Source organism: Salvelinus alpinus, chromosome 14 (assembly GCF_045679555.1).
Source record: "Salvelinus alpinus chromosome 14, SLU_Salpinus.1, whole genome shotgun sequence".
Classification (NCBI taxonomy): domain Eukaryota; kingdom Metazoa; phylum Chordata; class Actinopteri; order Salmoniformes; family Salmonidae; genus Salvelinus; species Salvelinus alpinus.
The window spans coordinates 21,719,462-21,746,426 of record NC_092099.1 but is presented as its reverse complement, the minus strand read 5'-3'; the positions used below and the strand labels follow the sequence as shown (position 1 = coordinate 21,746,426).

General features: G+C 44.2%; 1 protein-coding gene across 2 annotated transcripts in view; it reads left to right on the top strand.

Moving 5' to 3' along the window:
• The window catches only part of slc4a3 (solute carrier family 4 member 3), a 108,777-nt gene that overhangs the window by 14,818 nt on the left and 66,994 nt on the right, over positions 1-26,965 (top strand). For both annotated transcript variants that reach the window (XR_011667879.1, XM_071342007.1), the window contains exon 2: positions 9,529-9,744. Coding sequence is in view for 1 of the 2 variants with exons in the window: in XM_071342007.1 (XP_071198108.1) it covers positions 9,691-9,744 (54 nt within the window). In the remaining variant the exon portion in view is untranslated. The remainder of the gene's footprint in view (positions 1-9,528; positions 9,745-26,965) is intronic.

Sequence of the window (26,965 nt, the reverse complement as noted above, 5' to 3'; positions counted from 1 at the left end):
ACACAATACCCCATAATGACAAAGTGAAAATATGTTTTTATAGCAAATTTATTGAAAATGAAATACAGAAATATCTAATTGACATAGCCTAAGTATTCATACTCCTGAGTAAATACTTTGTAGGAGCAACTTCGGCAGCAATTATAGCTGTGAGTCTTTCTGGGTAAGTATCGAAGAGCTTTCCACACCTGGATTGTGCAACATTTGCCCAATATACTTAAAAAAATATTCAAGCTCTTTCAAATTGGTTGTTGATCATTTTCAGGTATTGCCATAGATTTCCAAGTACATTTAACTCAGAAATCAGCCACTCAGGAACATTCACTGTTTTCTTGATAAGCACCTCAAGTGTAGATTTGACCTTGTGTTTTAGGTTAATGTCCTGCTGAAAGTAGCAGACTGAACCAGAAATTGAACTCAGCTCCATTCTGTTTATTTTTAATCCTGAAAAAATGAACATGAAGCAGCCACCACTATACTTGTAAAATATGTGACTGACCGTCTCGATTCGGTCTTATATAGCAAAATTAGAAATGTTGTTTTTTACATTGGATAAAACTAGAGACTCAGAGCTAGAAAATTGTATATCATACACTACAGTTGAGGAACAATGGGAAAGTAACCTCGCTTTTGAGAAAATGTCCCTTTAATGTTTTGGTACACCTACTGGAGAGCTCTTTGTTGTCTACACCCACACCCTCTTAAGCTTTAAGCACCCATCGCTTTATTTAATTTTTAATTTTTAATTTCACCTTAATTTAACCAGGTATGCCAGTTGAGAACAAGTTCTCATTTACAACTGCGACCTGGCCAAGATAAAGCAAAGCAGTACAACACAAACAACAACACAGAGTTACACATGGAATAAACAAAAGTACAGTCAATAACACAATAGAAAAAGTCTATACGGTGTGTGCAAATGGTGTGAGGAGGTAAGGCAATAAATAGGCCATAGTAGCGAAGTAATTAAAACTTAGCAAATTAACACTGAAGTGATAGATGTGTGGATGATGATGTGCAAGTAGACATACTGGTGTGCAAAAGAGCAGAAAAATCAATAAAAACCGTATGGGGATGAGGTAGGTAGATTGGATGAGCTGTGTACAGCTGCAGCGATCAGTAAGCTGCTCAGATAGCTGATGCTTAAAGTTAGTGAGGGAGATAAGTCTCCAACTTCAGCGATTTTTGTACATCGTTCCAGTCATTGGCATCAGAGAACTGGAAGGAAAGGCGTCCAAAGGAGGTGTTGGCTTTGGGAATGACCAGTGAGATATACCTGCTGGAGCGCGTGCTACGGGTGGGTGTTGTTATGGTGACCAGTGAGCTGAGAATTTTAGAAAGAGAGGGTCCAGATTGTCTAGCCCAGCTGATTTGTACAGGTCCAGGTTTTGCAGCTCTTTCGGAACATCTGCTATCTGGATTTGGGTGAAGGAGATACTGGGGAGGTTTGGGCAAGTAGCTGTGGGGGGTGCGGAGCTGTTGGCCGGGGTTGGGGTATCCAGGAGGAAAGCATGGCCAGCATAGAGAAATGCTTATTGAAATTCTCGATTATCGTGGATTTATCGGTGGTGACAGTGTTTCCTAGCCTCAGTGCAGTGGGCAGGTGGGAGAAGGTGCTCTTATTCTCCATGGACTTTACAGTGTTCTAAAATGTTTTGGAGTTAGAGCTACAGGATTCAAATTTGTTTGAAAAAGCTAGCCTTTGCTTTCCTAACTGACTGCGTGTATTGGTTCCTGACTTCCCTGAAAAGTTGCATATCGCGGGGACTATTCGATGCTAGTGCAGTACGCCACAGGATGTTTTTGTGCTGGTCGAGGGCAGTCAGGTCTAAGTGAACCAATGGCTATATCTGTTCTTAGTTCTACATTTTTTGAAAGGGGCATGCTTATTTAAGATGGTGATGAAATTACTTTTATAGAATGACCAGGCATCCTCTACTGACGGGATGAGGTCAATATCCTTCCAGGATACCCGGGCCAGGTCGATTAGAAAAGCCTGCTCGCAGAAGTGTTTTAGGGAGCGTTTGACAGTGATGAGGGGTGGTCGTTTGACTGCGGACCCATAGCGGATGCAGGCAATGAGGAAGTGATCGCTGAGATCCTGATTGAAAAGAGCAGAGGTGTATTTGGAGGGCAAGTTGGTCAGGATAATATCTATGAGAGTGCCCATGTTTACAGATTTATGGTTGAACTTGGTAGGTTCCTTGAAAGTTTGTGTGAGATTGAGGGCATGTAGTTTAGATTGTAGGACTGTCGGGGTGTTAAGCATATCCCAGTGTAGGTCACCTAACGGAACGAACTCTGAAGATAGATGGGGGCCATTAATTCACATATGGTGTCCAGAGCTGAGGGGGGTCTATAACAGTGAGAGACTTATTTCTGGAGAGATTCATTTTTTAAATTAGAAGCTCGAACTGTTTGGTCATAGACCTGGAAAGTATGACAGAACTTTATAGGCTATCTCTGCAGTAGATTGCAACTCCTCCCACTTTGGCAGTTCTATCTTTACGGAAAATGTTGTAGTTGGGGATGGAAATCTCAGAATTTTTGGTGGCCTTCCTAAGCCAGGATTCAGACACAACAAGGACATCAGGGTTGGCAGAGTGTGCTGAAGCAGTGAGTAAAATAAACTTAGGGAGGAGGCTTCTGATGTTAACATGCATGAAACCAAGGCTTTTACGGTTACAGAAGTCATCAAATGAGAGTTCCTTGGGACACGCAGGGCCTGGGTTAACCTCCACATCACCCGAGGAACAGAGGAGGAGTAGGATGAGGGTACGGCTAAAGGCTATCAAAACTGATCGTCTAGTGCGTTGGGGACAGAGAATAAAAGGAGCAGATTTCTGGGTGTGGTAGGATAGATTCAGGGCATAATGTACAGACAGGGGTATGGTAGGGTGCGGGTACAGTGGAGGTAGACCTAGGCATTGAGTGACGATAAGAGAGATTGCATCTCTGGATGCACTAGTTATGCTGGGTGAGATCACCGCATGTGTGGGAGGTGGGACAAAAGTGGTATCTGAGGCATGTTGAGTGGGACTAGGGGTTCCACAGTGAACTATGACAATGATAACTATCCTAAACAGTATATAAGGCATATTGACATTAGCGAGAGGCATAAAGCGACGCATAAAGCAATCACAGGTGTTGATTGGGAGAGCTAGCTAAGACAACAACGGGTAAGACAACAACAGCTAATCAGCTAAGACAGCAACAACAGGTAAAATGGCAATGAATGGGCAGAGAGGGTCAGTTAACTACACACAGGGCCTGAGTTCGAGGCTGGGGCTGACAGATTAACAAAATGGAGTAGCGTGGTTAATGCACAGTTCAGCAGGCATCAGCTATGTAGCCAAGAGATCATAGGGTCCAGTGAACAGCAATAGATGAAACAGGGAAGCCGCTAGGTAGTCGTTACTACGCTAGCAAGCGGGAGACACGGTGTTCAAAAAAAAAAGTTAGCAGGCTGGGGCTCCTCCAACGTCCGGCAGGGACCGGTTGAGGGCACAGCGGATGGAATTACATCGGCAGACCAGTCGTGATGGAACGGCGGGGATCCGTGTTGACAAAGGGTCCAGGCCGTTGGAAAAAGAGGTATTGTAGCTGGGGTAAATTTGCTTGCTAGCCGAGAGATGCGCCTGGCTCGTGGCTAACTGGTGCTAGCTTTGGGACAAGGAGCTTTTCTCGACGCGGAGAACCTCATGTGACTAGATGCACCCCTGACTACTTTCTGTAAATTTGAAGCCATCCTAGTTCAAGTACTGCACATCTAGATTTGAATATACTGTACAAGAGGGGTTTAAAAAATGCATTCTACAGAAGATAATGGTATAGGAAACCTACAAAATAATAGCAAGAACCCCCTCTGCAGTTTAGAAAATGCTGTCATAATGCTGTGCTGATAAACATTTACAATACATGTTTAACACAACAGCCACTCGGTAGCAGCTCGCTAGCAGCGATGATCTGATGCAAAGGTCCTGAGCTTACGGCAAGAATCCGGTTGTGTAGTGGATTCTAGTCGTGTTTAAGGATTCACATGTGAGGCTAAACAACCAAAGATTTCAAGCCTAAAGGCTGTTTTATACTACGGGTGTGTCCGTAAATTTAATCTGGAGAGCCAGAGTGGGCTCTGGGCGTATGTAAACTCAATTTTGTAAATTCAGTGTTTCGCTCTTGGAGCATTCAGAGCGCACACTGGGCGCTCTGGCCGAGGAGTAGGGTTGATCTGAGCGTTCTGACCTAACAGCAGTCAAGCACCCAAGCTAACTGGCTAATGTTGGTCAGCTACTTTCAGACACAAATGAGAGAACAACTCACTCTGACCATTTTACTCGCCCTAGTAGAGCTGGTTAGGCTGTTTTTATGTTATCCAGAGCGTTGGTGACTGAAATTGTGCTGCTGGCAACAATTTAACTATGCTTTTTAGCCAACTTTTACTGACACCGGCCATACTCAACAGGTGTTGAGGTTTTGTAAATTCGTCAGTTATTCTGCTTCCAGCTACGTCTATCGACCGTTGTTGCAGTGACATCATGAACATTCTATTGAAATGGTTACTTGCATAGTGGAGTCTTTTGTTTAGACATGTAGCTAGCTAGCTAAACAATGAACCATAATCCCAACTCATAACATTACTACTCTGCATGAATCTGCAGGTAGCTAACCAACCATGTTCAATGTTAGCTAGCTAACATTAAGCTATAACTAGCAATGCAAATGGCTCTGAGATATGAATAATATTACTACACAGATCATACACATAATGTTAGCTAGCGAGCTAGCCAGCTAATGTTAGCTAGCTAACAGTACACTTTAACTTGAAATGAAAATGACTTTCTGACTAAATTAAAAACGTGTAATATCTGAAAATGTAGCTAGCTAGACTATCTTACCCGTCACGGATGCCATGATTGCCCTTAGTTTAAAGATGTAATCCGGAGACAGGTGTTTTATACATCATCCTTCTGTGTGTTCTCTTTTCGACCCTGTCTGCATATTTGCAATCAAACGGCAGAATTTTCTTAATCTCCTTAGCTATCATACTCTAATTCCACTGATTTCAAAACTCGGTCCTCCAGAAAGTGGAGAGCAACACTTATGCAGTTCTACTTAGAGGTCGACCGATGAATCGGAATGGCCGATTAATTAGGGCCAATTTCAAGTTTTCATAACAATCGGAAATCAGTATTTTTGGACACCGATTTGGCCAATTTTTTTTTAATTTTTATTATTCATTTTTTTACACCTTTATTTAATCTTTAATTAACTAGGCAAGTCAGTTAAGAACACATTCTTATTTTCAATGACTGCCTAGGAACGGTGGGTTAACTGCCTGCGGTGGGTTAACTGGAAGACGTTTGGAACCACCAAGACTCTTCTTAGAGCTGTCCGTCTGGCCAAACTGAGCGAATTTGGGTGGAGAGGGGCTTTGGTTCGGATGGTCACTCTGACAGAGCTCTAGAGTTCCTCTGTGGAGATGGGAGAACCTTCCAGAAGGACAACCAACTCTGCAGCACTCCACCAATCAGGCCTTTATGGTAGAGTGGCCAGACAGAAGCCACTCCTCAGTAAAAGGCACATGACAGCCCGCTTGGAGTTTGCCAAAAGGCACCTAAAGACTCTCAGACCATGAGAAACAAGATTCTCTGGTCTGATGAAACCAAGATTGAACTCTTTGGCCTGAATGCCAAGTGTCACATCTGAAGGAAACCTGGCACTATCCTTACAGTGCAGCATGGTGGGGACAGCATCATGCTGTGGGAATGTTTTTCAGCGGTAGGGACTGAGACTAGTCAGGATCAGGATCAGGGAAAGATGAACGGAGCAAAGTACAGAGAGGTCCTTGATGAAAACCTGCTCCAGAGCACTCAGGACCTCAGACAGGTGCAAAGGTTCACCTTCCAACAAGACAACGACCCTAAGCACACAGCCAAGACAACGCAGGAGTGGCTTCGGGACAAGTCTCTGAATGTCCTTGAGTGGTCCAGCCACAGCCTAGACTTGAACCCAATCGAACATCTCTGGAGACCTGAAAATAGCTGTGCAGCAATGCTACCCATCCAACCTGATAGAGCTTGAGAGGATCTGCAGAGAAGAATGCGAGAAACTCCCCAAATGCAGGTGTGCCAAGCTTGTAGCGTCATACCCAAGAAGTCGTGGCTGTAATCGCTGCCAAAGGTGCTTCAACAAAGTACAGAGTAAAGGGTCTGCATACTTATGTAAAGTAAGCAATACAGTCTTAAAACCTGTTTTTGCTTTGTCATTATGAAGTATTGTGTTTATATTAATGAGGATAAAAACTATGTAATCGATTTTGGAATAAGGCTGTAATCTAACAAAATATGGAAAAGTCAAGAATACTTTCTGAAGGCACTGTATGTAGGGTTGCAAAGGGAGGATATATTACTGTAAACTTGTTATCTTTAACTTCCAGAATTTTTGTTACTTTCAAGTTTTTTTTGTGTATTGGATCACATTACATATAGTGTTCTTTTTGGGTACTTCAGGTTATCACCAGTATTTGAAACTATCTCTGGCCCTCTGTGTGGCCTTATCACAAGTAAAATATATAAAATAATCAAATAAGATTTAAAAAATAAAAATGTGAATGACAAAGCTGTAAAACATTATCCTAAATATAAACCATCAACTTAATGAATACCATTGGTGTTTAATATGAGGGTTTCAGCATGAAATATTATTTATATATAAAATGTTTTACAAGCACTTATTTATTCTAATATAGAAATATGTCTTTGTTGTAAATATTTGCCACCAAACTGGTTGCAGTTGTGAAAAAGTCAATGGTTGGAAGAGTTGAAGAGTTAGTTGAAAATAATGCCATTGAGATGCTTTTTTCTCCTCATAAATTAGGCTATTTTCTCTTGAACAATATGGTGTTTCCACTAGAAACTAATGGACAATATGGATACAGATATAGAAAATGAATGCTATATATGAATAAAGTTTTAAAAGTATAAATTACCAAACTTACCATAGATTGCCATATTTTACTTAAGATTCTTCTAGCTTTGGTAAATTACTACTGGTAGCTTTGCAACCCTACAAATAGTAAACAATGGAAATAGTTCCACCTTGCCCTCTTATAGGCTGTTGTGGAATTTTCACCATATTGTTGTTTATCAATTTTATGTGGCACATACAGTTTATGTGGCATTTTTCTAACCAATGGGGAGCCTCAGTTCCAGTGTCCCACAGCAAGTACCATACTGTTCACTGGTGACACTGTTCGTTGTATCGAGTTATTCTCTGAGCGACCAATCCTAGCCAGCTCGAACGCGACTGGCACTGGGCATAAAAATACATAACAAGGTGTCTGGACCAGATTTTTTTGGTCTTGATCCTGGATGTCATCCAGGCAGGCGGATCTTTGGTGGGGGGGAAGATTGTTTTCAGCCCCCTTGCCCTCTCTCCCACTGCCCTGGCCTGGGTAATTACGGCTCTACTGTTCATGGTATGTTTACACAGCTGAGAAACACCTGTTGCTTCTTCCCAAGCAGAAATCAGTCAGCCGCGGCTATTTTGGCAACGTCAGGATTATTAGGTGATCCCAAGGTGCCCTAGGCAAGCGTCGTTACATTGATAGCAGTTTTCCACTTGCACTTTAGTTTATTGTATAACGTAAACAAACATTAAAATAAATGTCTGCCTATTAATATGCTAGCTAGATAGCGTAGCTGTTTTTGGGCTTGCACAAGACGATTCCTTGGCAACGTGCTAAGACTTGTGACGCAAGTCGGCCTATAGGGATCATGCTTGCGTCAATATAGTTGAGTCAAGTATAGCAGACGGCTGTTGCAGATTTACGAAATGAATGTAGTACTTCCCAGATCATCGTCCTTCAAACTGCCCCTTCAGGTGATTACCTCCAAAAACAAGTTACTCCTGCTGACATGAAGGTTTGACAGAGGTAACGGGCAGAGAGAGAGTGAGATGGTGAATAATATACATTTTGATCTGAATTGAAGATCTAGAGAACATTTCAATTAATCCTTTTATTATTAATATACAATTCCTTTGCAAGCCTATTAGCTAGTCTGCCGCCAATAACATTGTTAAAATCTCCATGGGTTTTTTGTTTACATCTGGTTGTGATGGTTGTATAGTTCCAACAGTGATTTGTAGTTGTGGATTGATACATTTACTTTAATCAACCTCTGTTATTATTGTGTGTATTAGTAGAAACAACATGCTCCAGTCACAGAGCTTTGTTTCTGTAGAGTATTGTTTATAAGGTCAAACAGTTGCAGCCAGTTATTTTAATCTGCTGCATTTGTAATGCCACTCTGTGCCGTGTCAATACCAAGATGAGAGTGGGTTTCCGCCACAGATAAGTTATAAGCACTCCTATTGGTCTTTCCATTTGTTTTTGAATTACATTTGTGATTAGACAAAATCTAATAAATTATTGTGAAGTTACACTATTTGTAACTACCTTGTAAACAGTACATGTTAGGGACACCAAAGAACATTGCAACAGTTAAAAGGACACCAAAGCCTGGTATCTCTATTTATCACCAGTGATAAGAGAGGAGTGTCATCAGTCACATTCCTAAAGGGCCAAGGCTGTGGAGGCATTAATCGTCGTGCCATACTTTCAGGTTGAGAGGGCTGCACAATTCACATGGCCAATGGCCTTACCTAAAGTTGCACTGACAAGCAGGCTGGCAGTGAGATTGTTTGTTGGGCATATAAGAGAATAGACATATAGACACGTGGTCTGGGGCATTGGTCTCAGAGGAAAGAGAGGATAGAGAGACAGTTGGTGTTGGGCATGCCTTTGGGGATGGCAGGATGCCACTGTAATTAATCAGGAGTGATGGCATGGAGGGGGACTGGATTGGGATAATCAGAAGCAGATGCTTGTACTGACCACTATTCTGAGAGGGCCTGACCTGCTGTATTTCTGCGGTCTGTGTGTTTGGTTATTTTGTGTATACGATGTCTATTTTAATAATTCTGTGGAATAGAATAGCTGAGTAAAGAACTGTCAATGTTGTTCTTCCTATTTAGCTTTAACTGAAATCATATACTGTATGTGCCAACTCCTTAGGGTTGTGGCAGGATCGGTGTTAGGGTTGTGTCTGGAGCTAGGGTTAGGGTTGTGGCAGGATCGGTGTTAGGGTTGTGTCTGGAGCTAGGGTTAGGGTTGTGGCAGGATCGGTGTTAGGGTTGTGTCTGGAGCTAGGGTTAGGGTTGCAGCTAGAGCTAGGGTCAGGGTTAGGGTTAGGGTTAGGATTGCGGCTGGGGCTAGAGTCAGGGTTAGGGTTAGGATTGCGGCTGGGGCTGGGGCTAGGGTCAGGGTTAGGGTTAGGGCTAGGATTGCGGCTGGGGCTGTGGCTAGGGTCAGGGTTAGGGTTGTGGCTGGAGTTAGGGTTAGGTCTGCAACTGAAGCTAGGGTTGGTGTTTGTGCATGTGTGTATGTCATTGTGACTGTTACCAGGAGAAACAAGGCTCCCTTATCACCTAACTGTCCCCCTGTACTTCTCTCTCTTGCCTACACAGGTTATGCCACTCCACAGGCTTCCTGAAACCCCCACTGTGAAAGAGAAGGGCTGATCCCCAAGCTCTAGCTACTCTCCTCCCACCTCCACCCACCCCCTTGTCCCTCCCTAACCACACATAGCCCCCCACTCCCACTCCGCCGGTCCCCGGACTCCAGACCCCATGGCTGCAGGAGGCCATGCCCATGAGAAGGATGTGTTGATCAACCTGCATCAGGTAAGATTGATTGATTCATTGATTTATTTATGATGTTTATTTTCCTTCAGGAAGACATTACTTACGCAGCTCAATATAGGTTACATATACCTTGCAAAAAACTTGCAAAAAAAAGTGCCTTGCAAAAGTATTCATCCCAATTGGCGTTTTTCCTATTTTGTTGCATTACAAGCTGTAATTGAAATTGATTTTTATTTGTATTTCATGTAATGGACATACATTTTTTTTTAACTGAAAAGTGGTCGTGCATATGTATTCACCCCCTTTGCTATGAAGCCCCTAAATATGATCTGGTGCAACCAATTACCTTCAGAAGTCACATAATTAGTTAAATAAAGTCCATCTGTGTGCAATCTAAGTGTCACATGATCTGTCACATGATCTCAGTATCTATACACCTGTTCTGAAAGGCCCAAGAGTCTCCAACACCACTAAGCAAGGGGCGCCACCAAGTAAGCGGCATCATGAAGACCAAGGAGCTCTCCAAACAGGTCAGGGACAGATCAGGGTTGGGTTATAAAAAAATATCAGAAACTTTGAACATCCCACGTAGGATCATTAAATCCATTATTAAAAAATTGAAAGAATATGGCACCACAACAAACCTGCCAAGAGATGGCTGCCCACCAAAACTCACGGACCAGGCAAGGAGGGCATTAATCAGAGAGGCAACAAAGAGACCAAAGGTAACCCTGAATGAGCTGCAAAGCTCCACAGCGGAGCTTGGAGTATCTGTCCATAGGACCACTTTAAGGTGTACACTCCACAGAGCTGGGCTTTACAGAAGAGTGGCCAGAAAAAAGCTGTTGCTTAAAGAAAAAAATAAGCAAACACGTTTGGTGTTCGCCAAAAGGCATGTGGGAGACTCCCCAAACATATGGAAGAAGGTACTCTGGTCAGACGAGACTAAAATGTAGCTTTTTGCCATCAAGGAAAACGCTATGTCTGGCGCAAACCCAACACTTCTCATCACCCCGAGAACACCATACCCACAGTGACGCATGGTGGTGGCAGCATCATGCTGTGGGGATGTTTTTCACCGGCAGGGACTGGCAAACTGGTCAGAATTGAAGGAATGATGTATGGTGCTAAACACAGGGACATTCTTGAGGGAAACCTGTTTGTCTTCCAGAGATTTGAGACTGGGATGGAGGTTCACCTTCCTGCAGGACAATGACCCTAAGCATACTGTTAAAGCAACACTCGAGTGGTTTAAGGGGAAACATTTAAATGTCTTGGAATGGCCTAGTCAAATCCCAGACCTCAATCCAATTGAGAATCTGTGGTATGACTTAAAGATTGCTGTACACCAGCGGAACCCATCCAACTTGAAGGAGCTGGAGCAGTTTTGCCTTGAAGAATGGGCAAAAATCCCAGTGGCTAGATGTGTCAAGCTTATACAGACATACCCCAGGAGACTTGCAGCTGTAATTTGTTGCAAAAAGTGGTGTCACGCCCTGACCGTAGAGAGATTTTTATGTCTCTTTTTGTTTGGTCAGGGTGTGATTTGGGTGGGCATTCTATGTTCCTTTTTTTATGATTTGAATTTCTGTGTGTTTGGCCGGGTGTGGTTCTCAATCAGAGGCAGCTGTCTATCGTTGTCTCTGATTGAGAACCATACTTAGGTAGCCTTTTCCCACCTGTATTTGTGGGTAGTTGTCTATGTGTAGTTGCATGTCAGCACTAGCTGTTTATAGCTTCACGTTCTTTTTGTTGTTTTGTTAGTTTGTTTAAGTGTTCTTCGTTTGATTATAAAGGAAGAATGTATTCCAATCACGCTGCGCCTTGGTCTCATCGTTATGACGAACGTGACAGGTGGCTCTACAAAGTATTGACTTTGGGTGGGATGTGAATAGTTATGTACGCTCAAGTTTTCAGGTGTTGTCTTATTTCTTGTTTGTGTCACAATAAAACATATATTGCATCTTGAAAGTGGTAGGCATGTTGTGTAAATCAAATGATACGAATCCCCCAAAAATCTATTTTAATTCCAGGTACTAAGGCAACAAAATAGGAAAAATGCCAAGTGGTTGAACACTTTCGCAAGCCACTGTAACCATCACTAATTATTGAGACAGATATGAGTCAACTGTAACTACAGTGGTTGCTCAACTGAACGTTTTGAGGTTATACCGCATGATTTAGAGGTAATTTGTGGATTAGTACGATACCCTGCGTCACTGCTACATTGCTCCAGACCAGCGCAAGTGGTAGTTAGAGCACTGATTATGCTTTTGGGTCCCACAATGAATGGGCGACATAAACCAGATAGAAACTGATAGTTGTGCACGACTTGAATTTAAATGAACTGAATGATGAGGATGAAGAAGGTGATTCAATTTAGAACAATAGTGTAAGAATTGCTATTCCTCTGTCCTGCACGCGCACCCGAAAAAATACACTTATGTTTTTGTTTCTACTCGTCAGTATTACTTAGTAAAACTGTTGTTACACTAAGGTTTTTATTGTAAGAGAAACTTAGACTACAATTAGGGTGTGGAAATGTTTGGATTTTTTTGCTCTTATTGTAGTACTGTAGCCTACTCCCGACTGGTCACATTGTACAACGCCATTATGGGCTATTAGCAGGATAATAGATATTTTGTGCAAAGCAATTGATCAGCATTAAAGTATAAGACACTGCATCGCTGTGCAAACTGCATTGCTACAGATGCTGGTTTGATACCTGTGCCGGCCGCGACTGGGAGACCCATGAGGCGACGGTGGGCTTTTGGTTTCTCTCCCTCTGAAAACAGAAATAAATAATTCTAAATAACAAACTGTCTTTATTTACAGATTAGTGAGATTGTCTCACCCCATGTTCAAGAATGGGCTTTTTCTTGCTCACTTTAGGTTATTTGAAAACAAAATAATCTCTAAAATATTATTTTTAAACAAAGCGATTTATTATTAATTTAGAATTATATAAAAGCCCCTTAGATATTCTCACAGGTCAGATTTGCCCTTACGAAAAATGCCCCTTAGATATTAATTTAGAATCCTCCAATCCTCTAAATGTAGTTATTGGCAGAGAGTCATGTCATTGAAAAAAATATTTTTGGATATACTGTAGGCCTACCATAGGTGACAAGAGTCTGATTAGTGTTGAGTAATATGCTGTTAAAAGTGGTGTAGGTCTTATTTATTTAAAAAGCAAATTGAAGTTAGAAGCAATAAGATTTGAAGCAATAGCCTACCCACGTGTGGTCAACTATTTCAGCACCGTTTTGTGCTGCTCTGAGACAAGCATGGGGACTGGTCTTGATAAATCAATGAGATTTTTAGTTTCACTGAATCTCCGTTTGGGTATTGGTTAGACTACAATTAGGGTGTGGGAATGCTCTTAGTAGTGTAGCCTACTCCCGATAATTATGTTGTACAGCACCATATTTTCCTAATGGAAACCCTGAGGGTTTCGTTTTTTCATTTTTTCTTGAAATAGAAACACCTTAATATTAATCAAATTAATCCCATTTACTATGTTCTTACAAAAAAAGTTCGAAATTCTCTAGTACAGCCAATAATGAAATGCTTCTCAAAGATACCATCTGGTGGTCAAACTAGCATTAATGGCAACAGTGGCTGACAATTAAATAAATGTGCCATAGAATTTTGTGGCAACCCGGCAAGGTGTACTGCAGTATGATGCAACATTTACAGGATGAACCACTGTACTACATGTGCCCATCTCATTGATATCAAATTATTAGAGATGCACAAATAGTTTTTGCACCCACAGGTGTGCCATCTTGTAGAAGACTCGAGGCTGTAGTCGCTGACAAAGGTGCTTAAACAATGTACTGAGTAAAGGGTCGGAATACTTATGTAAAGTATTCAGATGGCGTCGAAGGAGATGGCTGCTGTTTTACGATCCCGTAACCAATTGTGCTATTGTGTATGTTTTTTCGCGTTATTTTGTACATAATCTTTCTGCCACCCTGTCTTATGACCGAAAATAGCTTTTTTTATTATCAGGACAGAGATTACTCACCCCATACTGGAGGAATACTTTTTCTTCAACGAGTCGGACGGGAAGGATCTACTTCAGATGCCCGACAAGGCCCTCATCCCCTTAATTCGCAGGAGAAAGAGACAAAGGTATCGTGGACGAATATCCAGGTGCCTTGTAAAGATCCGTCGCCGAGAGGGTAATCTACCTTTACTATCGGTACTATTAGCCAACGTACAATCAATCGATAAAAAAAATAGACGAACTACGATCACGTATATTCTACCAACAGGACATTTAAAAACGGTAATATCTTATGTTTCACCGAGTCATGGCTGAATGATGACATGAATAACATAGCATGTTTTCAGCTTTTTCAGCAGGATAGACAAGGTAAGACAAGGCGTGGCGGTCTATGTATATTTGTAAAAAACAGTTGGTGCATGAAATGGAAGTGTCGAGGTTTTGCTCGCCTGAGGTAGAGTATCTCATGATAAGCTGTAGGCCACACTATTTACCAAGAGAGTTTTCATCTTTCGTAGCTGTCTACATACCACCACAAACCGATGGTGTCACTAAGACCGCACTCAATGAGCTGTATATGGCCATAAGTAAAGAGAAAAACGCTCACCCAGAGGTGGCGCTCCTAGTGGCGGGGGACTTTAATGTAGGAAAACTCATCAGTTTTACCGAATTTCTACCAGCATGTTAAACGTGCAACCAGAGGGAAAAAAACTCTTGACCACCTTTACTCCACACACAGAAACACGTACAAAGCTCTCCCTCGCCCTCCATTTGGCAAATCTGACCATAAATCTATTCTCCTGATTCCTGCTTACAAACAAAAACTAAAGGAGGAAGCACCAGTGACTCGGTCAATAAGAAAGTGGTAAAATGAAGCAAATGCTAAGCTACAGGACTGTTTTGCTAGCACAGACTGGAATATATTCCGGGATTCTTCCGATGGCATTGAGGAGTACACCACATCAGTCACTGGCTTTATCAACAAGTGCATCGATGACGTTGTCCCCACAGTGACCGTATGTACATACCCCAACTAGAAGCCATGGATTACAGGCAACATCCGCACTGAGCTAAAGGGTAGAGCTTCCGCTTTCAAGGAGCGGGACTCTAACCCGGAAGCTTATAAGAAATCCCGTTATGCCCTCCGACGAACCATCAAATAGTAAAAACGTCAATACAAGACTAAGATTAGAGCCGGTGTAGAACGATTCAACGCTCGTCGGATGTGGCAGGGCTTCCAGACTATTAGACTGCGAAGGGAAGCACAGCCACGAGCTGCCCAGTGACACGAGCCTACCAGACGAGCTAAATTACTTCTATGCTCGTTTCAAGGCAAGTAACACTGTAACATGCGTGAGAGCATCAGCTGTTCTGGACGACTGTGTGAACGTGCTCTCCGTAGCCGATGTGAACAAGACCTTTAAACAGGTCAACATTCACAAAGCCACAGGGCCAGATGGATTGTCAGGACGTGTACTCAAAGCATGTGCTGACCAACTGGCAGGTGCTTTCACTAACATTTTCAACCTCTACCTGTCTGAGTCTGTAATATCAACATGTTTTAAGCATACCACCATAGTCCCTGTGCCCAAGAACACTAAGGTAACCTTCCTAAATGACTACTGACCCGTAGCACTCACGTATGTAGCCATGAAGTGCTCTGAAAGGCTGGTCATGGCTCACACCAACACCATTATCCCAGATACCCTAGACCCACTCCAATTTGCATACTGCCCCAACAGATTCACAGCTTATGCAATCTCTATTGCACTCCACACTGCCCTTTGACACCAGATCAATAGGAACATGTATGTGAGAATGCTAATCATTGACTACAGCTCAGCGTTCAACACCATTGTGCCCACAAAGCTCATCTCTAAGCTAAGGACCCTGGGACTAAACTCCTCCCTTTGCAACTGGATCCTGGACTTCCTGATGGGCTGCCCCCAGGTGGTAAGGGTAGGTAACAACACATCCGCCACACTGATCCTCAATACGGGGGCCCCTCAGGGTTGCATGCTCAGTCCCCTCCTGAACTCCGTGTTCACGCATGACTGCATGGCCAGGCACGACTCCAACACCATCGTTACGTTTGCCGATGACACAACAGTGGTAGGCCTGATCACCGACAACGATGAGACAGCCTATAGGGAGGAGGTCAGAGACCTGGCTGTGTGGTGCCAGATCAACAACCTTTCCCTCAACGTGATCAAGACAAAGGAGATGATTGTGAACTACAGGAAAAGGACGACCGAGCACGCCCCAATTCTCATCGACGGGGCTGTAGTGGAGCAGGTTGAGAGCTTCAAGTTCCGTGGTGTCCACATCACCTACAAAATATCATGGGCCAAGCACACCAAGACAGTCGTGAAGAGGGCACGACAAAACCTATTCCCTCTCAGGAGGCTGAAAAGATTTGTCATGGGTTCACAGATCCTCAAAAGGTTCTACAGCTGCACCATTGAGAGCATCCTGACTGGTTGCATCACTGCCTGGTATAGCAACTGCTCGGCCTCCGACCGCAAGGCACTATATATGGTAGTGTGTACTGGGCCAAGCTTCTTGCCATCCAGGACCTCTATACCAGGCGGTGTCAGAGGAAGGCCCTAAAAATTATCAAAGACTCCAGCCAGCCTAGTCATAGATTGTTCTCTTTGCTACCACACGGCAAGCGGTACCGGAGCCCTTGCCGGAAGCCTATGTCCAAGAGGCTTCTAAACATTTTCTACCACCAAGCCATAAGACTCCTGAACATCTAATCAAATGGCTACCCAGGCTAAAGCAAAGCATTGCCCCCCCCCCCCCCCCCTCCCCTATTACACTGCTGCTGCTCTGTGTTTATTATCTGTACATAGTCTTTTTATTTCACCTTTATTTAACCAGGTAGCCATGTTCTCATTTGCAACTGTGACCTGGCCAAGATAAAGCAAAGCAGTTCGACACATACAACAACACAGAGTTGTACATGGAATAAACAAACATACAATCAATAATACAGTAGAAAAATCTATGTACAGCATATGCAAATGAGGTAGGATAAGAGAGGTCAGGCAAAAAATAGACCATGGTGGCGAAGTAATTACAATATAGCAATTAAACACTGGAATGGTAGAATGTGCAGAAGATCAATGTGCAAGTAGATATACTGGGGTGCAAAGGAACAAGATAAATAAATAAATACAGTATGGAGATGAGGTAGATTGGATGTTTGCAGATGAGCTCTGTACAGGTGCAGTGATCGTGAGCTGCTCTGACAGCTGGTGCTTAAATCTAGTGAGGGAGGTAAGAGTCTCCAGCTTTAGTGATTTTTGCAGTTCGTTCCAGTCATTTCTGCAGAGAACTGGAAGGAGAGGTGGCCGAAGGAAGAATTGGCTTTGGGGGTGACCAGTGAGATATACCTGCTGGAGCGCATGCTACGGGTGGGTGCTGCTATGGTGACCAGTGAGCTGAGATAAGGCGGGGCTTTACCTAGCAGAGACTTGTAGATGACCTGGAGCCAGTGGGTTTGGCAACAAGTATGATGCGAGGGCCAGCCAACGAGAGTGTACAGGTCGCAGTGGTGGGTTGTATATGGGGCTTTGGTGACAAAACGGATGGCACTGTGGTAGACTGCATCCAATTTGTTGAGTAGAGTGTTGGAGGCTATTTTGTAAATGACATCGCCGAAGTCTAGGATCGGTAAGATGGTCAGTTGTACGAGGGTATGTTTGGCAGCATGAGTGAAGGATGCTTTGTTGCGAAATAGGAAGCCAATTCTAGATTAAACTTTGGATTGGAGATGTTTAATGTGAGTTTGGAAGGAGAGTTTACAGTCTAACCAGACACCTAGGTATTTGTAGATGTCCACATATTCTAAGTCAGAACCGTCCAGAGTAGTGATGCTGGACGGGCGGGCAGGTGCGGGCAGTGATTGGTTGAAGAGCATGCATTTAGTTTTACTTGCATTTAAGAGCAGTTGTAGGCCACGGAAGGAGAGTTGTATGGCATTGAAGCTCATCTGGAGGTTAGTTAACACAGTGTCCAAAGAAGGGCCAGAGGTATACAGAATGGTGTCGTCTGCGTAGAGGTGGATCAGAGAATCACCAGCAGCAATGACATCATTGATGTATACAGAGAAGAGAGTCGGCCCGAGAATTGAACCCTGTGGCACCCCCATAGAGACTGCCAGAGGTCCGGACAACAGGCCCTCCGATTTGACATACTGAACTATATCAGAGAAGTAGTTGGTGAACCAGGCGAGGCAATAATTTGAGAAACCAAGTCTGTTTAGTCTGCCAATAAGAATGTTGTGATTGACAGAGTCGAAAGCCTTAGCCATGTCGATGAATACGGCTGCACAGTAATGTCTCATATCGATGGCGGTTATGATATCATTTAGGACCTTGAGCGTGGCTGAGGTGCACCCATGACCAGCTCTGAAACCAGATTGCATAGCAGAGAAGGTACGGTGGGATTCGAAATGGTCGGTAATCTGTTTGTTAACTTGGCTTTCGAAGACCTTAGAAGGCAGGGTAGAATGGATATAGGTCTGTAGCAGTTTGGGTCTAGAGTGTCTCCCCTTTGAAGAGGGGGATGACCGCGGCAGCTTTCCAATCTATGGGAATCTCAGACAATACGAAAGAGTTTGAACAGGCTAGTAACAGGGGTTGCAACAATTTCTGCAGATAATTTTATAAAGAGAGAGTCCAGATTGTCTAGCCCGGCTGATTTGTAGTGGTCCAGATTTTGCAGCTCTTTCAGAATATCAGCTATCTGGATTTTGGTGAAGGAGAAATGGGGGATGCTTGGGCAAGTTGCTGTGGGGGGTGCAGGGCTGTTGACCGGTGTAGGGGTAGCCAGGTGGAAAGTATGGCCAGTCGTAGAAAAATGCTTTTTGAAATTCCCAATTATAGTGGATTTTTGGTGGTAACAGTCTCTCCTAGCCTCAGTGCAATGGACAGCTGGGAGGAGGTGCTCTTATTCTCCATGGACTTTACAGTGTCCCAGAACTTTTTTGAGTTTGTGCTACAGGATGCAAATTTCTGCTTGAAAAATCTTGCCTTAGCTTTCCTAACTGTGTATATTTGTTCCTAACTTCCCTGAAAAGTTGCATATCACGGCGGCTGTTCGATGCTAATGCAGAAGGCCACGGGATGTTTTTGTTCTGGTCAAGGGCAGTCAGGTCTGGAGAGAATCAAGAGCTTAAAAGATTCCCACAACTTTCAAGGAACCAAATGTACTTTAAGGGCTTGTAAGTAAGCATTTTACAGTAAGGTCTACACTTGTTGTATTAGGCACATGTGACAAATTAAGTTTGATTTGATTTCTATTTGCCATATATTGAAATCCAATATGGACTTTAACAGAATGTTTCCTAAAAGTTCAAACATGGTTAAATTTTATATACATTTTGGTAATGCTCTCAAATAGTTACGAGGTCGTTGAAAACAACATTCTTCTGTGGGAATTGCAGTACTTCAGCATAAAGTTTTCTACTGGTTTCCTCCAGGTTCTAGAAAATTAAGAAACCTTCCATTAAAACCACAAGCAAATATTAGTAATGTTCAAAGAATGTTCTAAGAATATTATTTAAAGACCGATACATTCTGTTCTCAGCTTCAACAGATCTCTATCTTCTATCTTGTTAAGTGTGTTCGGGTGTGCTGGTCGCACCCACTAATTGGCCACACATGATCCTAATGAGTGCTTGTTTCCTTTAAAATATGGTACGTTTGAATAGAAAATGTTTTTTTGTTAAAAAAACATTACACAGTAAAAAATGGTGTTTGCATGAGTAATGCCAAAGCAAATGAACCCAAACTAAAATAGCAGTGTTATTAAACGTCTTGTTGAAACATTAAGTAAAAGTTTTAAGGAAGTTATTCAAAAATATTCTCAGAACGCTATGTTCTCAGAACGTTATGTAATTACCTTAAAATAACCTAGAATTTCCCCAAAGAATTCTCAGAACCTCCCTGCAACCTAAAAATGTACATTTCCAGAACAGGCAAAATGTTCACTACCGTTCTCAGAACATTTAAAAGACTTGCCGTTTTTCCAGTCAGGAAACGTATGGCTTCATTCCTAGAACCAATGGGAAACCGAAAATGTACAGTCCCACAACTTCCAAGGTACCAAATGTACCAGCTGGAACACTCCTTCATTAAAAAATGAAATACATATGTGTATTAATTTTAACTGATCAAAAATAGCTATAAATATCAGTGGGCCTTGAAGGTAAGCAAGTGGGAAAATACTGTGGGTAAATACTAGTCTACTAGCTTGCCTTCTGGACATCAGAGGTTTACATCTTAAGCTCTCCAGTCAGTATCCGTCATGCTGCATCAGAATTAACCTCTAGCCTCTGGCCCTGACAGATCCTCTTAAGGATAATGCACTGTATGCTAGATGGTATGTGCCACTTCCCAGGTAGAACAAGTTGACAGATCGATGGGTGGGAAATAAGCGCAGATGTTGCTCCTGCCAGCTGTTATCACTGCTGAGAGATCAGAGGTAACAAACTGCCAGTGAAGTCGGCCACTGAGCTGCTTAGCTGCAGGGTGAGGAACTCATTCTATGTTTCCTTACACTTGTATGGCCCCTGTAGATTATACTGTGGATGTACTGTATTTAGATGTGTTTGCATGTAGAGATAGATACACTTGCTGAATTACAGTGTGTACAACAGTGTTTGGCAGCATTTAATTTGAAGCTTACAGAAACACACTAATTTTGAATCCTGCCCGAGCATGTGTGTGTGTGGCATTTCCCATGCACGCTAGGCTGGCTATCGAAGGCTTTGTCTCTTCGTTCATCTATCAGCTAGCATCCAGAGCTTAGCTTCTCCCTGTGAGTGCCACATCTCCTTTGATTGGCTGTGAGAGAGTTAATTCAATTTGTGCCCTTTCATAGACACATCTGCTATAAACAATAATCAATGCCATTTCACCTCTGCCTTTCTCTATCTAAATCCTTTTTTGTCTTTTCTCTCTCTTTCTGAGCAGTCATCTCTCTCTCTCTCACGCTCTTTCTCTTGTCTCCTTTTCCCTCTCTCTCTGGGCAGTATGACGTAGTTTAAATGCTAAACCCGCCTCTTCTCATGACAAACCAGTCATTAGTTTGTTTTTTCACTTTGACATTTTGCAGCAGTCACAAAAGATCCATCTAGGAATAGCCTGCTGTAAAAAACAGCATAGACCAGCATACATTTCAAGCTGGTCCATTCTGGTCTATGTTGGTCAGCGCTGGTCAGATGCTGGTGGAGCTGGTCTGACCAGCATGGCCTAGCTGATCAATCTGATCTGACCAGCATGGCCTAGCTCAGTGGTCACCAACCTTTTCTGAGGCAAGATCACTTTCTCAAAATGCAAGCCGAGATCTACTACACAGATTTTTTTGTTACATACTTTAAAAAACGAAAGTATATGCAACATTAATCTATTAAAACAGTACTGTAGCAATGAGGTTTGTGCTATAGGCCCAATACATCACAGCATATTGGCTTTGCTTGAATTGCCCTGCCAATGCATTGTTGTTTGGGCAATTTTTATATTTGAAGTATGCTATATAATAACACCGGTAATAGATCAGTTGTTGTAGTACTTGTGAGGCACAGCTGAGTGAGCTTACATTTAAATAATTAGCTTTTTATTTTAGTTTTACTGGGCTGCTGGTGCCTGCATCTGATGGTTAGTCTCAGTGGAGGGAGAGAGCAGCAGACTGAGAGTCCGCCTCTCAACATCCCTCCGCTCTCCCTTTTATCTGCTGATACTGACCAAAAAGGGACACCGTCTTCCAGCTGATAGAAAAACTCATGCTTCATGCACAAATTCATGTTATTACTCCAATGAAAAGGGAAAGTGAAATATTCCTCAATATTAACCTCTCTTGGGCACGTGAGACGGTAGCGTCCCACCTCTTCAACAGCCAGTGAAACTGCTGGGCGCCAAGTTCAAATACAGAAATACTCATTATAAAAATTCAGAAAACAAAACATATTTTACATAGGTTTAACTTCTTATGGCTGCAAGGGCAGTATTGAGTAGCTTGGATGAAAGGTGCACAGAGGTGCCCAGAGTAAACGGCCTGCTCCTCAGTCATAGTTGCTAATATATGCATATTATTAGTAGTATTGGATAGAAAACACTCTGAAGTTTCTAAAAATGTTTGAATTATGTCTGTGAGTATAACAGAACTCATATGGCAGGCAAAAACCTGAGAAGTTCCACTTCCTGTTTGGATTTTATCTGAGGCTGCTAGATTTAAAACCAAGCTCTCAATGAAATTACAGCGAGATATGGATGAGTTTTCACTTCCTACGGCTTCCACTAGAATGTTCCAAAGCCAAGCAACTATCCTGCACCATTCCCAGAAATGTGTGGGAAGTGTAACGCTCATCTTCCTCCTCTTCTGAGGAGGAGTAGTAGGAAGGATCGGAGGACCAAGGTGCAGCGTGGTAAGTATTCATTATGCCTTTTAATGAAAACGAAACTCGAAACTCGAACAAAACAACAAAACTAACGATAAACGAGAATGACACGAAACGAAACAGTCCTGTCTGGTGACATACACAAAGACAGAAAATAAACACCTACTAAACACAGGTGGAAAACGGCTACCTAAGTATGATTCTCAATCAGAGACAACTAACGACACCTGCCTCTGCTTGATAATCATACCAGGCCAAACGCAAAAACCAACATAGAACAACGAACATAGATAACCCACCCAACTCACGCCCTGACCATACTAAAACAAAGAAATAACAAAAGAACTAAGGTCAGAACGTGACAGTACCACCCCGCCCCCCAAGGTGCGGACTCCGGCCGCAAAACCTGAACCTATAGGGGAGGGTCTGGGTGGGCATCTGTCCGCGGTGGCGGCTCTGGCACGGGACGTGGAGCCCACTCCACCATAGTCTTACTCCGCTTCAGTGGCATCTTGAGACCTTGGACTGGGGACCCTAATAAATGACCCCACTGGACTGAAGGGCAGCTCCAGACTGAAGGGCAGCACCGGACTGAGGGGCAGCTCCGGACTGAGGGGCAGCTCCGGACTGAGGGGCAGCTCCGGACTGAGAGGCAGCTCCGGACTGAAGGGCAGCTCCTGGCTGACGGACGGCTCTGGCGGCTCCTGGCTGACGGACGGCTCTGGCGGCTCCTGGCTGACGGACGGCTCTGGCGGCTCCTGGCTGACGGACGGCTCAGGCGACTCAGGACAGACGGGCGGCTCAGGCGACTCAGGACAGACGGGCGGCTCAGGACAGACGGGCGGCTCAGGACAGGAGGGCGGCTCAGGCGGCGCTGGACAGGAGGGCGGCTCAGGCGGCGCTGGACAGGAGGGTGGCGCTGGACAGGAGGGCGGCTCAGGCGGCGCTGGACAGGAGGGCGGCTCAGGCGGCGCTGTACAGGAGGGAGACTCAGGCGGCGCTGGACAAGAGGGAGACTCAGGCGGCGCTGGACAGACGGGAGCACCTGGAGGAATGAAACAGACAGCCTGGTGCGTGGGGCTGCCACCGGAGGTCTGGTACGTGGAGGAGGTACCGGATAGACCGGACCGTGGAGGCTCACTGGAGGTCTCGAGCACCGAGCCTGCCCAACCCTACCTGGCTGAATGCTCCCCGTAGCCAGGCCAGTGCGGCGAGGTGGAATAGCCCGCACTGGGCTGTGCTGGCGAACCGGGGACACCATGCGTAGGGCTGGTGCCATGTACCCCGGCCCGAGGAGACGCACTGGAGACCAGCTGCGCTGAGCCGGCTTCATGGCACCTGGCTCGATGCCCACTCTAGCCCGGCCGATACGAGGCGCTGCTACAGTGGGGAGAACAAGTATTTGATACACTGCCGATTTTGCAGGTTTTCCTACTTACAAAGCATGTAGAGGTCTGTAATTTTTATCATAGGTACACTTCAACTGTGAGAGACGGAATCTAAAACAAAAATCCAGAAAATCACATTGTATGATTTTTAAATAATTAATTTGCATTTTATTGCATGACATAAGTATTTGATCACCTACCAACCAGTAAGAATTCCGGCTCTCACAGACCTGTTAGTTTTTCTTTAAGAAGCCCTCCTGTTCTCCACTCATTACCTGTATTAACTGCACCTGTTTGAACTCGTTACCTGTATAAAAGACACCTGTCCACACACAATCAAACAGATTCCAACCTCTCCACAATGGCCAAGACCAGAGAGCTGTGTAAGGACATCAGGGATAAAATTGTAGACCTGCACAAGGCTGGGATGGGCTACAGGACAATAGGCAAGCAGCTTGGTGAGAAGGAAACAACTGTTGGCGCAATTATTAGAAAATGGAAGAAGTTCAAGATGACGGTCAATCACCCTCGGTCTGGGGCTCCATGCAAGATTTCACCTCGTGGGGCATCAATGATCATGAGGAAGGTGAGGGATCAGCCCAGAACTACACGGCAGGACCTGGTCAATGACCTGAAGAGAGCTGGGACCACAGTCTCAAAGAAAACCATTAGTAACACACTACGCCGTCATGGATTAAAATCCTGCAGCGCACGCAAGGTCCCCCTGCTTAAGCCAGTGCATGTCCAGGCCTGTCTGAAGTTTGCCAATGACCATCTGGATGATCCAGAGGAGGAATGGGAGAAGGTCATGTGGTCTGATGAGACAAAAATAGAGCTTTTTGGTCTAACTCCACTCGCCGTGTTTGGAGGAAGAAGAAGTATGAGTACAACCCCAAGAACACCATCCCAACCGTGAAGCATGGAGGTGGAAACATCATTCTTTGGGGATGCTTTTCTGCAAAGGGGACAGGACGACTGCACCGTATTGAGGGGAGGATGGATGGGGCCATGTATCGCGAGATCTTGGCCAACAACCTCCTTCCCTCAGTAAGAGCATTGAAGATGGGTCGTGGCTGGGTCTTCCAGCATGACAACGACACAAAGCACACAGCCATGGCAACTAAGGAGTGGCTCCGTAAGAAGCATCTCAAGGTCCTGGAGTGGCCTAGCCAGTCTCCAGACCTGAACCCAATAGAAAATCTTTGGAGGGAGCTGAAACTCCGTATTGCCCAGCGACAGCCCCGAAACCTGAAGGATCTGGAGAAGATCTGTAGGGAGGAGTGGGCCAAAATCCCTGCTGCAGTGTGTGCAAACCTAGTCAAGAACTACAGGAAACGTATGATCTCTGTAATTGCAAACAAAGGTTTCTGTACCAAATATTAAGTTCTGCTTTTCTGATGTATCAAATACTTATGTCATGCAATAAAATGCAAATTAATTACTTAAAAATCATACAATGTGATTTTCTGGATTTTTGTTTTAGATTCCGTCTCTCATAGTTGAAGTGTACCTATGATAAAAATTACAGACCTCTACATGCTTTGTAAGTAGGAAAACCTGCAAAATCGGCAGTGTATCAAATACTTGTTCTCCCCACTGTATGTACCGCACCGGGCTCTGCCTGCGCACCGGGGACACCGTGCGCCTCACGGCATAACACGGTGCCTGCCTGGTCCCTCTCTCTCCATGGTAAGCACGGGGAGTTGGCGCAGGTCTCCTACCTGACTTCGCCACACTCCCCGTGTGCCACCCCCCCAATACATTTTTGGGGCTGCCTCTCGGGCTTCCAGCCGCGCTGCCTCCTCATACCGCTGCCTCCAGCTCGCCTTGGGGCGGCGATATTCTCCAGCCTGTGCCCAGGGTCCTTCTCCGTCTAGAATCTCCTCCCAAGTCCAGGAGTCCTGCGATCGCTGCTGCCCGTTACCACGCTGCTTGGTCCTTTGTTGGTGGGTGTTTCTGTAACGCTCATCTTCCTCCTCTTCTGAGGAGGAGTAGTAGGAAGGATCGGAGGACCAAGGTGCAGCGTGGTATGTATTCATTATGCCTTTTAATGAAAACGAAACTCGAACAAAACAACAAAACTAACGATAAACGAGAATGACACGAAACGAAACAGTCCTGTCTGGTGACATACACAAAGACAGAAAATAAACACCCACGAAACACAGGTGGAAAACGGCTACCTAAGTATGATTCTCAATCAGAAACAACGACACCTGCCTCTGATTGAGAATCATACCAGGCCAAACGTAAAAACCAACATAGAACAACGAACATAGATAACCCACCCAACTCACGCCCTGACCATACTAAAACAAAGAAATAACAAAAGAACTAAGGTCAGAACGTGAGAGGAAGGTTGTATGAAAAATAACCATAGGACAACCACACTCTCGCCAAGCTCTAAGAAACATATGATTCTCAGAATGTTCTAGCTAGGGTGCCTTTAACTCTGCCTTTAACTCTCAGAAAAACAAAACATCAGTTTAGGGCTAGGTTATTTTCCCTCAAACACCATCTATGTATATCCTCAAGGTGAAAATGCTGAGCATATCCCCCTCTTCTTTTAGTATTCTCTGCTGCAGAATCATTGGATGATATTCAGTCTGATGAAATGGGTTTAGCAGTGATGACTCATACAGGGGCTATGGGGCTAATAGTGTGTGTGTGTGTGTGTGTGTGTGTGTGTGTGTGTGTGTGTGTGTGTGTGTGTGTGTGTGTGTGTGTGTGTGTGTGTATGTTAGATTCAATGTATAAGGAGTCTCTGCAGTCTCACAGAAAGAGCTCCAGTAAGTGGATACTGATGACTCACCATGTATGGCGGAAAATAATTTTTCTACTACAATATGCTTAGAATTGTTACTATTGCAGCTGAGAGGATCAGTTATCTCACTCACTCACTCACACACACACACACACACACACACACACACAATAAATCCCAAGCTAAGGTGGAGCCCTGTCTCGTTTAGTTTGTCTGCTCTTCCAATGTTCACCTCAGCTAGAGCGATGGCACATCTGATCCCAACTGGGGTAGGGTGAGGTGGGCTGGGTGGGGGACAGCGACAGTTGGGTTAACATAAACCACATGTAGGCAAGCCCTATCCCCAGGGGGCACCTGGGACTGGGTTACCATGGTGATGTCATCCAAGCAGCCACCAGCCAGCTTCAGCACTATGTCAGCTGCAGTAACAAGGGGAGATAGGGGGGCGGGACCTCTGGAGCCCAAAGGAATCCATTCAAATCGGACTCCCAGGTCCTTGTATAATTTGGTGTGTGGTCACTTCCAAACTATTCACAGCGCTAAAGAGGTTTGCATACCTGTGTAACCCTTCTCTTTCAAGGTGGGAGTTCCAGGAAGCCTGTGGGATGGCATAGCCTGTGTAGGCATGAGAGAGAAGTACATGGGTAGAGTTAGGTTTGTTATGGGTAGAGTTAGGTAAAGAAACGCAA